The 16208-nt window shown below is 35.9% G+C and overlaps 2 protein-coding genes across 2 annotated transcripts in view; both read left to right on the top strand.

The window, feature by feature from the left end:
• Nucleotides 1–90, top strand: part of CENPK (centromere protein K) — a 94943-nt gene extending 94853 nt beyond the window's left edge. The window contains exon 12 of the transcript XR_009211754.1: nt 30–90. The gene's annotated coding sequence lies outside the window, so the exon portion shown is untranslated. The remainder of the gene's footprint in view (nt 1–29) is intronic.
• Nucleotides 91–303: 213 nt separating this feature from the next.
• The window catches only part of ADAMTS6 (ADAM metallopeptidase with thrombospondin type 1 motif 6), a 333888-nt gene continuing 317983 nt past the window's right edge, over nt 304–16208 (top strand). Inside the window, exons 1-3 of the mRNA XM_058433874.1 lie at nt 304–404; nt 2875–3239; nt 13652–13820. Coding sequence (XP_058289857.1) covers nt 308–404; nt 2875–3239; nt 13652–13820 — 631 coding nt within the window. The 5' untranslated portion in view covers nt 304–307. The remainder of the gene's footprint in view (nt 405–2874; nt 3240–13651; nt 13821–16208) is intronic.

Below are 16208 nucleotides of genomic sequence, written 5' to 3'. Positions count from 1 at the left end.
TCAGTTAACTTAAATTTTTTTTTTTCTAGGTTAAAAAATGGCCATACTTTAGTAACTAATCAGCCTAATGCTTTGCTTATGAAAACTTTTACCATCACTATTTTTTCATTTTGGATTGAGAAAATGAATCCAGATATAGAAGAAAGTGCAGGATGTTGGATAAAAGTGGCTCTTAAACAGTGGAACATCCAATAACTAATTTACAAGAAGTTTTAAAGAAATTAAATTGTTATGCTTCGGTTTTGGTATGGTATTGACTCTTTAGCACATAGGTAGCCCTCAAAAAAATCATCCAGTTTTCTAAATTATGGAAATTTTGTGGAAGACGTTGACCTGGATTTTGAGCCTCATCATGGCTTCATCGGAATTTCATAGTGACCACAGGCTTTCATACAGTTCTCAAGGTAGGATTCTTGCTTTTGAAACTGACACAAAATATTGCTATTAAATTGGACAAGAAAAGATTCTGCATATTTAGTTTGGGTGGGTAGTTTTTTTTTGGGATGCGTAGTGATAGGAATAGAGGCCTACTGTGTCAATTCGGTATTAGTTTCATAAATGTTAAGGGCTATGCGTCGTTTAACTTGTCCTACTAGTATTTAACATCCAGTGGATTTTAGAGTTGACTGGTCTTGGAAAATGATAGACCCCAGGCCTTGTTCTTCTGAAACTTAAACTTTAATAAGCTTGTTCATTACTAGAGTTTATGGGCAAGGACATGTTCAAAGAGAATCCAAACATTTATGCTGCGGAAGAAGAAACCAGATAAATTATGATACAGGACCCTTTTAATATGGATGCTTTGTGAAAAAATGCTTTTCCAAACCTAAGAATTCTGATCTAAAGACTAGAATCTGAGTGTAAGAATGAGAACTGTAAGAAGTGCAACTTTTCACATTCTAATCTTTATAATTTTAATCTATAGAATTGAGCTTTATATCATAGAAATGATCTTAACAAAGCAGGCCCAGGAGTAAGTGCCATTTTGTTTTCCATGGACCAGTCCAGTCCTTATAGAATTATTGAAAGGCATACCTTTTGGATTTCCCTCCCATGAATACATAGTAATAGATAATTTTTTGGTGCTGATGAACCAGATTTTCAAGACTATTACAGATTGATGTATATGTCTAGAAGTCCATGTTAAAAAGTGTGGCTGTCAAAGTAAATCAATGAAGCCATGACATTTAGTATGAACTCTAATTATTTATAAGAAGTGAAATAAACACTGTCTTTTATTTACATTTGGTTATGGTTTTATGGGAGTTTATATTAGTGTGTAAACTCCATGTATAGACACTGAGGCAAATAAGCAGACATTTGGTTTACCTTAGTGGTAAATCTAGCTGAAAGAAGGTACAGCTAAGAAGGTAGATGGTAAATCTAGCTGAAAGAAGGTACAGCTAAGAAGGTAGATGGAAAATGTTTAGTACATCTAAATGAGGAAAATATGTCTAATAGTTCTCTGAAATTTTAGTCAAGCTGTTTTTAAAATAGCTTTATTGAGATATTACTACACATACCATAGAATTCACCCATTTAAGGTATATAATTCAGTGGTTTTTAGTATTTTCAGCATTGTACAACCATCACTATAACCTATTTTATTTTATCTTATTTTTTGGCACTAGTGTCATCACCAACATAATCAATTTTAGAACATTTTCATCACTCCAAAAAGAAGCCTATACTTCTTAGTGGTCACTCCCAAATTCCCTCCAAACCAGCCTTCACCTCCAGCTGTAGGCAACTTAACCTTCTGTCTGTAGAGATTTGCCTATTCTGGATATTTCATATAAATTCAATGATATGTGGCACATTGTGACTTGCTCTTTTACTTAGCATAATGTTTTAAATGTTAGATAATGACCTTTGATTATGAAGACAGTTGTTTTGAAGGTTCATTCATGTCATAGCATGTATCAGTACTGCATTCTTTTTTATTGTAAAATAATATTCCATTGTGTGGATATACTACATTTTGTTTATCTATTCATCAATTGATGGAAATTTGGTTTAATTCCCCTTTTTGAGTATGATGAATAATGCTGGTAAGAGCATTCACATCTAAATTTTTATGTGAATGTGCGTTTTCATTTCTATTGTGTATATACCTGAGAGTAGAATTGCTGGATCATATGATTAACTCCATGTTTAAAATTTTGAGGAATTGTCAGACTGTTTTTCAAAGTGGTTACAGCATTTTACATTCCCATTGACGTGTTTTTTTGTGTTTTTTTTTTTCGGTTTTGTTTTTGTTTTTGAGATGGAGTCTCGCTCTGTCACCCAGGCTGGAGTGCAGTGGTGCAATCTCGGCTCACTGCAACCTCCGCCTCCCAGGTTCAAGCGATTCTCCTGCCTCAGCATCCAGAGTAGCTGGGACTACAGGCCTGTGCCACAAGGCCCGGATAAGTTTTTGTATTTTTAGTAGAGGCGGGGTTTCACCATGTGATGATTTCTTAAAAAATAATTTCTACAAGGCTATAGAGATTCTTTTTTGGATAACTTTCAAAAACAGATTCTGAGCTAAACTCTTTTCTTTTACATATGTGTACTTCTCATTATTTTTTATTTCAATGTAAAATTTTCATATTTCTTGTAGAATTTAGCTCTTAGGATGCATGTTTTAAAAATTAAAAAAGTAAAATAGTCCTTCACAAGTAATATTAAAATAATTGCAAATTAATCTTCAGATTTTCAACTTTTATTCTTTCATTTTTGTTTAATATAACTTTTTTTGTACATACCTCACATATAATGATTCATAGTTTTAATTGACATAGTTGTTGTTTATATTGCTGCTTCTTTGTTCTGTTAAATTTTCTTTTCTTCCATGTGTTTTTTTTCTGGATTCTCTGCCTTGTGATTACAAAGAGGAATTCCTGACTTATCTTGAACACTACCAGCTAACTATTCCAATAAGGGTTGATCAAAATGGAGCATTTCTCAGCTTTACTGTGAAAAATGATAAACACTCAAGGAGAAGACGGAGTATGGACCCTATTGATCCACAGCAGGCAGTATCTAAGTTATTTTTTAAACTTTCAGCCTATGGCAAGCACTTTCATCTAAACTTGACTCTCAACACAGATTTTGTGTCCAAACATTTTACAGTAGAATATTGGGGGAAAGATGGACCCCAGTGGAAACATGATTTTTTAGACAACTGTCATTACACAGGATATTTGCAAGATCAACGTAGTACAACTAAAGTGGCTTTAAGCAACTGTATTGGGTTGGTAAGTAGATGCTATAATTTTAAACTTCTGATGGGAAAATAAGTTTGCAATGTAAATGTCTTTCCTCAGATTAAAAATATGTATATATAGGTAGTTTAAGTAGGAAGGTAATAGTTTAAAATTTTTTGCTATTTCTGCTGCCTTTGATTTTGATTTTCTTTTTAATAATGTATTGACTTTTCAAAGGGCAGCTTTTAAAACTCTATTATTAGAAGAGGAATGAACAAAACTTCAGATTTCCCTTTAGACTTGAGTTTTTCTGTTCAAATAAGATATCTTTTATGCATAAACAAGACTCAGTCATTTTTGAAGAATTTTAGGGTATGTTTGTATGTATATGTGTATTATGGCAGGAAGCCACAACACTGACATTCTTTTTATAATATCTTTCTTTGGTAGGTAACATATCTTAAAATTACTTATGACCTACTTAAAGTTACAAGTTCTCGAAGTAAAATCTTTTACACTAGTGTCTATGAGATAATTTTTTATACATTTATATGAAGATTGATATAAATCTTATTTTAGTTAGAAAATGGGTTCTAGGCTGGGTGAGGTGGCTCATGTCTCTAATCCCAGTGTTTTAGGAGGCCATGATGGGAGGATTACTTGAGGCTAGGAGATCAAGACCAGCCTGGGCAGCATGGCGAGGCACCTATTTCTAAAAATATATTTTTAAGAAAGAATAGAAAAAAGAAAATGGGTTCAAGACTACAGGGTTTATCCTGGGCATTTGAATCCATTCTAGTCTAATGGTAAATACACAGTTCAAAGTTGCACATAGTAATAATTGCAAAACAAAGCAAATTTCCATGCTTTCTCTTCTGTGTTTACCCTGTTCAGGCTAATGTAGCTGTTCCATTAAAGCTGTATCTGTGAAAAGGGTACAAACATTTTGATGCTCAAGGAATATTTTCAGAAACTGTTTTTCTTTTTTATTATAATATACCCATATTCTTATTTCTGTTTCAATATAAAATAACTATAATTCGAGTTGGGTTTAAATAAGTTTTAAATTTGAAAGGACTATCAAGAACTACACAATGGAGAAAAACATTTCACTGTAGATGTATATAGGAATGTGCTCCAATTGTCTACTTTCTATCACTGTTAAGTAAAATGAACCAAAGTATTTACTTAGCTTATAAGATTTAGGTTTAATTTCTGTAAATAGACAAATTGAGTACACTCATTACTAGTTTCTCTATAAGCAGTGTTAGGACTTTATCTATAAAACAGATTTATCTTTTTGAATAAAATTATCCAAAATGTGTTCTAAAACTTCTCATATGTTAAAATGACACACTATTCATTATCATAGAAAAATACTATTCCTAGTCATTGACTAGGTTATTTATATTTGGCATTAACATTAATTATGCCATTGCTAGTTTTAACAGGGTGATGAAATGAGCAAATTCAAGATTTAGAAAAAAAACAAAACAAAACTAATTCCATTGTGGGATTTGAGAGAAGAGTGATTATAGATACGAAGATAATTTAGAACATGTAGGAGACAATAAGGGCCTATTCAAAGACTATGGCATTGAGGATAAAGAAGACAGAATGAATTTGAACCACATTTAGGGACAAAATTTAAAATATTTGCATCCTATTAATTTTTTCTTTCCTGACATATAGTAAGACAGAGAATACATAGTAGGTAGTTAATAATATTTTTAAAAATTGAAATAGAATTGAACTTGTGAGATACAGGAGAGAAAGCAATTGAAGATGGCTGAGATACCTCTTTTGGATGAAAGTATATATGAATGTTATGAGTTCAGAACGAATGTCAGAGGAGAGCTGGATTGGAGAGGAATTTGAAGAGCATGCCTTTGATACAGCAAATGTGAGGAATCTGAATAAATAAAGATTAAAGATGTCTAATGGTATTTGAGAAATATAGCTCTGAAGTTTAGAAAAGAATTCAATTCTGGAAACAAGTAACTTCAGAGCCATTAATGCAGGTGACTTTATGAAATTGTGCAACATGCTGTTTGATGACTCAAAAGTGAGAATAAAGTTGAAAATGGGACCTTTTCTACAATGAAGGAGATGACAAAATGTCACCTATTCATCCTTATTGAGACTTTCTGTCTCTTGTTCTCTTTCCCTCTGTTAACACCTATTTTACTTTGTCTCTTATTGACACTGTGTGGTCCGTGTTAACTAAGTTTGATGATTTGATTAAGGTGTGATCTGCCAGGTTTGTCCACTGAAGTTACTATTTTTTCCCTTGGCAGTTTGTAAGGAATTTGTGAGCCCAGTTTTAGTAAACGTTACCTTCATTCTTATTTTGTATAATGTTATTTTTTTTTGAGACAGGGTCTTACTAACTCTTACCCAGGCTGGAGTGCGGTGGCGTGATCTTGGCTCACTGCAACCTCCACTTCCTATGGATGTTACATTTTTAATCAAATGGAATATGTAAACAAGTGTTTTTAAAAAAATTCTACTTTTCAAAGGCCACCACTTATAATAAATTCTGTTTTTAATCATTCTATATAAAATAGTTGTTAATGCAGGGATCATTAGTGTTTTCTAATCCTATCTCCTCACCCATAGTTTTAGTGCTGGGACTCTTGCACCATTCAAAAGACAAAATTCCTAACATTATAGTCTGTCAGCTTCATATAATATCATATTTTAATTTGCTGTGTATTTGGACCATGGTTTCTTACTCAGGTTTTGTTTTTTCTGGAGTTTCTGTTTACTTTTACTTTTTCTCATTGAGAAAAAAACATATCATTTCTTTATCAAGTGATTTAATGTTTTCCAGTTCCTTAGTCCTTATATCTATTGCTTGAAATACATTCCATTTTTCTTTGGAGGCATTTTTCATGGAGCAATTTAATTAATTTCTTGGGCTAATTTCTTGATGTTAGTTTCCATAACATCTCTCATTTTGGGATTTCTTTCCTAAATTAGTTCCACATCTTTCTCTTTCTGAGTTTACATCCTGGTTTTGTTGGAGAATATCTTCAAATAATTACCTCAGAACTGGCGACTGGGAAGTAAAGTTTCTGCGTCTGTGTCTATTTGAAAGGGACCTTATGCAGCCCTCATGTTTGATTAATAATTTAGCTGAATGTGAAATTCTGGGTTCAAAAAATCATCTTCCTTAAGAATGATGGATGGTAGTACTGGGAAAGGGAATATATAGGGCATAAAATTTATTTATATGGTTTTATAGCTTTAAAAAAGGAAAAATACTTCAAGGTCTTAAAAGTTAGCATTGATTCACAGGTATAAGTCTGCTGCTAGTCTGATTCTTGTCCTTTTATTCTTTAAAAAATTTTTTTAGTTAAAAATTTTCCCTCAGTGAAAGCATGTTCCTTTTATCCTTCCTGTTTCAGGAATTTATAACATGGCTAACTATGGGTTTTCTTTCCTAATTTCTGCTTGGTATTTGATGGGTGCTTTTAATAAAGACCCTCCTTCAGCTTAGAGAAATTAAAAGAAATTATTTCCTTAATAATTTTATCTTCTTAATTTTTTCTTCCTCCCTGCACTCTCTTTCTGGAATTGGTTCTCTACTTCTCTTATCTTTTTCTCTTTTTCCATTGTTTTCTTTTTTGTTCTAAGTACTATGAGGTTTCCCCGATTTAGTCTTCTTTTCCTTCAGTTGATTAAAAAATTACAGCAGTCATATTTCTAATTTTCAAAAGTTCTTTCTCTTTTTCTTGGATTTTCTTCCTTTTTTTTTTTTTTTGAGATGGAGTCTGGCTCTGTCGCCCAGGCTGGAGTGCAGTGGTGCAATCGCGGCTCACTGCAAGCTCCGCCTCCCGGGTTCACGCCATTCTCCTGCTTCAGCCTCCCGAGTAGCTGGGACTACAGGCGCCCGCCATTATGCCCGGCTAATTTTTTGTATTTTTAGTAGAGACGGGGTTTCACTGTGTTATCCAGGATGGTCTCGATCTCCTGACCTCGTGATCCCCCCATCTCGGCCTCCCAAAGTGCTGGGATTACAGGCATGAGCCACCGCGCCCGGCCTATTCTGTCCTTATTTCATGGAAACTGATTATCTTCAGTCCCTCTGAATATTATAAAGACCACATAGCTAGTTAGAAAAGCTCAATGATCCCATTAGACTTTCTGTTCACTCTGTTCACTTAGTCATTGCCACAGTTGTCATTCTCCCCTTTTCATTATTCATTCATTTCACTAATACTTATAAGTACCTTCCATATAATGGGCACTGTTGTAGGTGCTAGGATTACAATAGTGAAAAATAAAAATCTCTATTATCATATAGCTTGTTTTCTAGTAGGGTATACACACAAATAAATAAATAAATAAAAACTATAATATATTGGGTAGTGATAAATGCCAAGGAGGAAAAAGTATTGAGCAAAGACCCTAAGGGAAAGGAGGAAGGAAATGCTGGCATCTGAAGGATAAGATTTTCAGGTAGAAATTTTCAAGTACAAAGATATGATCTGAGAGTGTTTGAGGAACAGCATGGAGGTCACATGGCTGTAGCCAAGAGAAAGGGAGGGACAGTAATGGAAGTTGAGATCAGAAAGGAAACTGGGAGCCAGATGTAAAGGCTTTAGGGGACACAAAATAAAATCAATGATAACTACAACTTCAAGGCCTGAGCAACTAACATAATCTAGCAGCCATCAACTAAGATGAGAAAGACTCTGGAATTAACTGAGATGAAAAAGCTGTTCGAGGAGTAGATAGGGGGATGTATATCATGAGTTCAGTTGGAGGTGTTAAACGTGAGATGTTGTATAGGATATTGGATGTCAGTCTGGAGTTCAGGGGAGAGATATGAATTAGAAAGTTATAAATTTGGGAGTCATCAATATATAGATGCCATTTAAAGCCGAGAGATTATATGAAATTGCTTTGAAGGGAGCACAGGTAGAATAGAGAAGAGGTCTAAGGACTGAGCCCTTGGGCATTCCAGGAGGTCAGGGAGGTCAGAGAGACGTAGCAGAAACAACAGAGAACAGAGTAATAAAGTTGAAGGAATATCAGGAAAATGTTCTGGAAGCCAGAAGGAAATATTTCAAGAGGAAAATGCTGCTGATTAGTCCAAATAAGAGTAGCACTGCAAATTGCATTGAATTTATCATTGAGGAGGTTATTGGTGACCTTAACAAAAGCTGTTTCAGTGAAGAAGAGTTTGAAGAAGAGGCAATGACATGATTGGAGTAGGTTTAAAATGGAGTGGGAGGAGAGAAAAAGAGTATGTAGACAGTTATTTCAAGGACTTCTGGAAAAGCAAAAAAATTTTCAGTAGCAGGCAGAAGTGTGGTCACAGGAGGTTTTGTTTTGTTTGAAGATGGGAATGATTAGGTAGAGTGAGGGGTGCTGGAATGAAGTTCTTGATAGGTGAGAAAGGATAGAATTTTCCACACAAATAGAATAATTATCTTTAGCTAGGGGAATAGATAGTTCATCCATAATAATAGGGAAAAATAGATTATATGGACATAAGATGCAGGTAGGTGGGTATTTGTGATTGTAGGAATTTGTAGGAGGTTTTGCAATGTCTATTGGAGGGGAATATGAAGGTTTTAGAGGATTAAGTAGAGATGAGAAAACATGAAATAGTTATCCAGGAGAATGGGATACTGAATGAACTTGATAATTATATAATTTCTGTGAAGCATTACAGTTACAATTAAAATTATTAATCTAAAGTGAGACCAGTCAGCATTTTGGTGTATTTTTCTCTGGCTAAATGCAGCTGCAAAGGTGCAGGCCCAGCAAAGTTGAATCTTATCAAGGTTGGGGTTTAGCCAGCTGGATTCCATGAAGTGAGAAAGAGGTAAGGGAATTGAAGGTGGAATTGAAGCTGGGTTGTGAGGGAAGTGATCACATGAAGTGGGTAAAGGACAGTGAAAAGGTGATAGGATCAATGGATTATAGGACCTCATGGGGATAAAAGGACTATCCCTTGGAGTTGGCATATTAGAGGGACAGTTTTAGAAAGGTAGAAGAATGGGATACTTGAAATCAAGATTACAGAAGGCTGCAAATAGTGATAATGCTCAAAGTCTAGGGATTGACCATGGGCGTGGTGTAAAAGGTAAGGTGAGGGACAAGGTATTTGAAGGAGAGGAGGTCAAGGAATTGAGAGGGCAGGAAATTAAGAGACCATCTATGTCATTAGTTTTTAAACTAGGTCCATGGATGGGATTCAGGGGGATTGTGAACTGAAATGGGCAAATATCACATCTTTACTAATTCTTAACGGAAATTTAACATTTCTCTCACTTTTAAATATAGGTGACAAACCAATATGTTGATAGCAGTACCTGTGACTTTGCCTCCAATAGAAACCACAGATATTTTCATATTGTTACAGTTTTTGCATTCTTTTAAAAATATTTTTATTCATCACTAACTGTGAAATCATGGTAGTTATAGAGCCACTGAATATCTTATTTAAAGTGTTACACAAGTTATATGTATTATATTTTAAAAATATTTTGATAACTGTATTTTACTAAATTGGTTTATTTATAATCCTATATATTTTTTCTGCATTTAAAATATTCTGAGGAGGAGTCCTTAGGTTTCACCCTTAGACTTCCAAAGGGATTCAGGGTATGTGCACATGCACATACACGTATTTTAAGAACCTGTGATATAAGAAGATATTGAAATCAACAACTATTTCAGGAATGATGTTGCAGAGAATGACAGTGATCTAGAATCTCTTATTTTTAAGGAATGAGGGAACTGACTTGGGACCAATACATAAATGCAACCGGGAAAGGAGGGAGAAGATCATGGCATGGGGTTCAATGCTGGTGTTTGTTGAGGAAGGAGAAAGAGTTGTTTGGAAATGACAGTGAGTTGCAAGAACATCTGACCCTACCTTCAGGTCCAATAGGAGGCATGTAGAAGAGAAAGCAGCCACTGTTCCAGAGGACTACAGGAAAGGAGTGTCATTTAGGGAGCTTCGAGTTTTTGTTAGAGCAAGATGAAGTGAATATTCAGAGATGAAGCTGGTGGTAGAGGAGATTTTGTTGATGATTGACCTTGAGTTTGAGAGAACACAGTAGAAGTGTTTCACATAATAGGGAGAGGTAGGAGATGGGATCAGAAAACATGATGTACATAATCATATGAGAATTAGAATTCAGGGGGTGAGGTTTGGGCTTCTCATAGGAATTTATACCGCAAGGAAAGAGGAGGCATGGTGAAATTAGCCCTAATGGTCTTGAGGCAGATAGTGTAAAGGTGAATGGGGATACTGAGGTAAGTGAGAGCAAGGCTTTTGCCAGGCATGCATAGATTTCTGGTACTCCCACTAAATTCAGGCCCTCCATCATCTGGTTTTCAGACCCTTTCTAATCTCATAATCACTCTCCCTTTCCCTCCCTTCAGTCACTGTAGCTCCTGATTGTTTCTGAAATACTGTAAGTATGCTCCTACCTCATTGCCTTTGCATTTGCTGTTCCCAGTATCTGGTCTGCCCTTTCCCAATATGTATATTTGGCTTGCTCCCTCATTTGATTCAGGTTTCTGCTCAAATACCACCTTATCAGAGAGGATGGTTGCAACTATCCAATATACTTTGTATAATTCTCTGACTTCTAATTATTCTCTGTCCTTTTTGATTGCTTTTATCTCCCCTCTTAATGTTTATCAGTACCTGCTTCATCATTTATTTGTATAATCAATTAGCTTTTTTTTTTTTTTAGACGGAGTCTTGCTCTGTTGCCCAGGCTGAGTGCGGTGGCACGATCTCAGCTCACTGCAACCTCTGCCTCCCAGGTTCGAGTGATTCTCCTTCCTCAGCCTCCCGAGTAGCTGGGATTACAGGCATGCGCCACCATGCCTGGCTAATTTTTGTATTTTTAGTCGAGGCGGGGTTTCACCATGTTGGTCAGGCTAGTCTCAAACTCCTGACCTCGTGATTGACCTGCCTTAGCCTCCCAAAGTGCTGGGATTACAGGTATGACCCACCACGCCAACCTAATTAGCTTTTTCTAGCTCCTCCCACCAAAATGTAAGCAACATGATACAGCTGGAACTTTGGTTCACTCCTGTATCCCTACCACGTAGCATAGTATCTGCCTTGTGATAGGCACTTGAGAAAGCATATTTTGTGAAAAAATAAATAAATACAGAAACAGCCCTTAGAGGATAAGAGAATTATAGTTTAGTGGTTAAGAGTTCAGGCTCCAAAGTCAATCACGAGTTCATTGTTTAACTTTGCTGCATCTCAGTTTCTCATCTACAAAGTGGAACAGTTAGTGGTACGTCAAAGAGCTATTAAGAAGAGATAATGTTATAAACATTTTACAAAGTACCTAACATATAAAATCTCTGGATTGTTCTTCTAGAGTCTTTTCATTCTTGAAATTAGAGATTGTGTTTACTTACCAGGCTTCTGACTTCATTTTTCCCCAGCAAATCAAGTCCCTTGTCGGTAACTTTCAATTTTCTTGTGCCCACAGACCAGCATGACTTTAGTCTCTAGCCTTTCTGGACTGTTGTCTAGACCTTGCTTCCTACATATCCCTCTTATCAAAACTTATACTTTCCCCCGTATTCTGCAGGAACTGTTTTCAGTTTTTTAGCACATTGTTGATCTACCTGGTAAAGTACTTCATACTGAGATATTATAATATGTTAATGGCATATTATGTTATTTCTGCCAGTATTTGCATTTAATATAGGGACTATTTTCCTTAAATTAAAGCAAACAATGGTGAAAATTATATGAAGCGACTCAGGGCTGCTTTTTTTGTTTGCATTCCTCAGCTCATTTCATGTAGGTGACTGCCAACTTAATCTATAAATTAGAGCAGCTCTGATTATGTCTTATCATTCCTTCCAAGCATGAGGTACTTAACATGAATTTCCCTAAACAGAATCATAGAGGTTTAGAATTCAAAGGGACCTTAGAGATTATCTGGACTAGAGGTTTTCAGCTTTCTTTTTAAAGCAGCAAAACCCCTTTTTCAAATGAAATGTTATATGGAAACTTAATATATAGATTAATAGCACAGCTGATTCCTAAACCCAGGAATCCAAGCCATGTAGGTCTCCCTTTGTTGTCTGGGGCAATCCCCTGAGGGCACTTCCATGGAACCCTTAGGGCTCCCCAGAGTGCTGTTTTAAAACTGCTAATTTAGACCAATTCTTTCATTTTTCTAGCTGAGGAAATATACCCAGAGAGTTTTTATTTTATCTGGTGTTACAGGGTAAATTAGTTGGATTAAGAGCAGTCCTCACATGTGCCATACTTAGGAAAACACTATTAGACAGGGGTGGAAATTCTTATTTCAGATGTAGATAACTGTTACCATCTCATTCTTTTTCATCAACAAAGTTTTATTTATACCTATTACATGTGGGACACTTTCTATGATTGTAACTGATATAAAGAAATATGAGATATAACCCTTTGCCTTAAAAAGCAAATAATCTAATTGGGAAGCTAAAACATGAAGTTGAAAACTTATACCAACTTTAAATAAGACTTCAAGACTTGAGATATAACAAAGCGGTGTGGAATTAATTGAAAATAAGTGATACTGAGAATTAGCTCTATTGGAGCTCAGTGGAGGGTGAAGCTACTCCATTTGGACTAGAGAAGGTTTTTAAAGAGGAGAGATAACTAAACTGAGTAGCACTTGGCTAAGTAAATAGGGATAAGGTGATATAATACTGTAAATAAGGGCAGAACTTTGAATTCCAGTACCCTCACTTACCTCTATGTAATATTGGGCAAGTCCTCTGAGCCTGTTACGTCATCTGCAGAATGGGGGATGTATGGGATGTGTGTTAATTAAGAACATATTAATTGATGTAACATAAACCTCAAAATGTCAATGATTTATCACAATAGAAGCTCTCCTGTATGTCTGTGTCTACATCAGACATCTTTCTAAGAGGTCACACAGGGACCCAGATTCCTTCTTTTTTGGTTTCTACCTACCCTAGGTATTTGGAGTTCTCTTCGTTCAGTGTGGAAAGAGAGTAGAAGATTCCACTGCAGAGGTATTCAGAGGTTGGGCTGAAAGTGTTACATAATCCTCTGCACATATTTTTATTGTGCAAAACTCTATCACAAAGCTATATCTAAACAGAGGACATAGTTATGCACATAATGTGGAACTGAAATAGGTTTTAGTGTTCACATAAAATCTCTGTTACCTCACACAGTCGTTGTGGGATTGGAGGAAATCACGTATGTGACATGCTTAGTACAGCGCATAGCATATTGAGGTATTTAAATGTCCTTTTTAAAGAATAGGAACATTTATATAATGTTTTAACTGAGTACAGATAATTTGCTAATTTTTTTTATTAACATGTATTATAACCCTGTAAATGGAGAAGTGTCCATTTACTTTTAGCTCTTGGTAATAATGATAAATAATATTTAAAATGATTCTCTTTGGTAAGTTCTTTGTTTATTTTTCTTTTAGCATGGTGTTATTGTTACAGAAGATGAAGAATATTTTATTGAACCTTTAAAGAATACCACAGAGGATTCCAAGCATTTTAGTTATGAAAATGGCCACCCTCATGTTATTTACAAAAAGTCTGCCCTTCAACAACGACATCTGTATGATCACTCTCATTGTGGGGTTTCAGGTGAGTGAGTGTGCAGCTTTTACAAAGCGTATTGGATTGGATTGCTGCCTTTTCTTTCTTCTGGCAAGTATAGTAAGGTTAGCAATAAAAGTAAGTAGGAATTTGACTACAATTATAATGTCTAGAGCCCTTTTAATAGATGTCACCTACCAGTAGTTTTAAATCAATTTGGGAGCTCTTTGAGAAGTTTTTAAGCTGTTAGTTTGTATAAAATTCATTTTCTTTTTTTGGTTGAAGGGAAAAAAATAACCATCTTATTTTACTTAGATAACAGCTATAGCTTTTTTGCACAGTTATACTGTAGTACTCTGTGGTGTTTGTTTAGCCTGATATTTTTATGCTAGTAGCAGGAATCTAGACACTTGAATAAGACTTGAAGAGTCTTAAGGTAGTATTCAAAAGTAGTATTAGCAGTGAGCGAGGATACTATGGAAATACGTAGTACGGGCAACAAACCTAGACTTCAGTGGTCAAGGAGAGCTTCATGGAAGAAGTGACTTCTAAGCTGAGGGCTGGGGGAAAAGTGAAGGTAGCTGTGTAGAAGTGGAGAAAACAGTGGCTGTTAGTGTTTCACATAGAGGAAATAGTGTTTATGAAGCTCCTAAACCAAAAGGGAGAATGTCATGTTTTATAAATTGACAGACAGTTCATGTAACTGGATATTAGAATGTGGGCTGGAGGGATAAAGGTGAGGTTCATAGTGGTTGGGGGAAGTGGTTGTGAGAGATGAAACTGGAAAGATTAGCAGAGGCCACATCATGAAGAGCTTATAAACCATGTTAAGGGGTTTGTTTATCCTAAGTGCACTAGAAACCCACTGAAAGGATTTAAACAGGAAGAATAGCATAATCAGATTTGTGTTTTAGAAAGACTACTCTTGCAGCAATATGGAGATGGAATTAGAGAAGAGCAAGACTAGAGCTAAGGAGTTAGGAGGATGTTAGTCTAAAGGTGAGAAAATGTAGAGAAACAGTGGATATAACATAGCATAGCAAAAAGAACATGCACTTTGGTATAGCATGGAACGAATTCCCCAACCTCTCTGAGTGCTCATCTCAGCACATACTAGTTACCCAATCAAATTGTAGCTATCATTAAGATGACTGTTTCTAGTACACTAAAGTGTTATTATATTAACAAAAATTTTTAAAGATTTGTTCTATGTAGTTCCAGTAGCTAGAACCAGGGGCAGAATGTTTCAGAGAGATTTCAGCTTAATGCAAAGGTAAAGTCACCAACAAATAGATTTAGTAAAAAATAGAAAGGGTTGGCTGGGCACAGTGGCTCACGCCTGTAATCCCAGCACTTTGGGAGGCCGAGGCAGGCGGATCACAAGGTCAGGAGTTCGAGATCAGCCTGGCCAATATGGTGAAACCCTGTCTCTACTAAAAATACAAAAATAAGCCAGGTGTGTTGGCATTTGCCTGTAGTCACAGCCACTTGGGAGGCTGAGGCAGAAGAATCTCTTAAACCTGGGAGGCAGAGGTTGCAGTGAGCCCAGATCGTGCTACTGCACTCCAGCCAGGGTGACAGAGTGAGACTCCATCTCAAAAACGAAAAAAAAAAAAAGAAAGGATCGCCTTGTGAATTAGTGTATGATATGCATCACCCTTTTGTTTCTTCTCCATATTCTTCATGGGCTTGTTTTCTTCTTAAGTGTTGAGGCTTCTTGTCTTAACCTACTGTTCCCATTCTGCACACTTTCTTCTTGAGTAATCTCTGAGGCTGTTAATTAGGTACTTGTTGGTCAAGAATAGTTGGTACCAGAAAAAGACAACTTACAGTGAATCTACTTAAAACATGAAATAAAATTTCATAGTTAATAATGAAAACAAAAGGTTTGTTGGGTCTTTATATTGAGTAATGAAATGAACCATTATGGAAACAAGTTTATCTTATATTTAACAACATTTAGACTGTAAGTATAACTATATGTAAATTCTTTAAAAACTAGGATTCAGGCCCTGCACAGTGGCTTACGCCTATAATCCCAGGACTTTGGGAAGCCGAGGCAGGCGGATCACCAGGTCAGGAGATCGAGACCATCCTGGCCAACATGGTGAAACCCCGTCTCTACTAAAAATACAAAAATTAGCCGGGCGTTGTGGCATGCACCTGTAGTCCCAGCTACTCGGGAGGCTGAGGCAGGAGAATTGCTTGAACCCTGAAGGCAGCGGTTGCAGTGAGCCAAGATCGCGCCGAGAGCGAAACTCCTTCTCAAAAAAAAAAGAAAAAAGAAAAAAACTAGGATTCAAATATTCAGTTGTTTATTATAATGTAATTATTCTATCATTTTTCCATAATATGCCAATGTTCACTGTATGATTGTAGAGAAGATCACCTTTTGCAAAAATATTTAAAGATTTTATCATATTCTGAAAAGCCTGC

Source organism: Hylobates moloch, unplaced genomic scaffold (assembly GCF_009828535.3).
Source record: "Hylobates moloch isolate HMO894 unplaced genomic scaffold, HMol_V3 SCAFFOLD_23, whole genome shotgun sequence".
Taxonomy (NCBI): domain Eukaryota; kingdom Metazoa; phylum Chordata; class Mammalia; order Primates; family Hylobatidae; genus Hylobates; species Hylobates moloch.
Note: the sequence above shows the minus strand (reverse complement) of the source record. Positions and strands in the feature narration are given on the sequence as shown.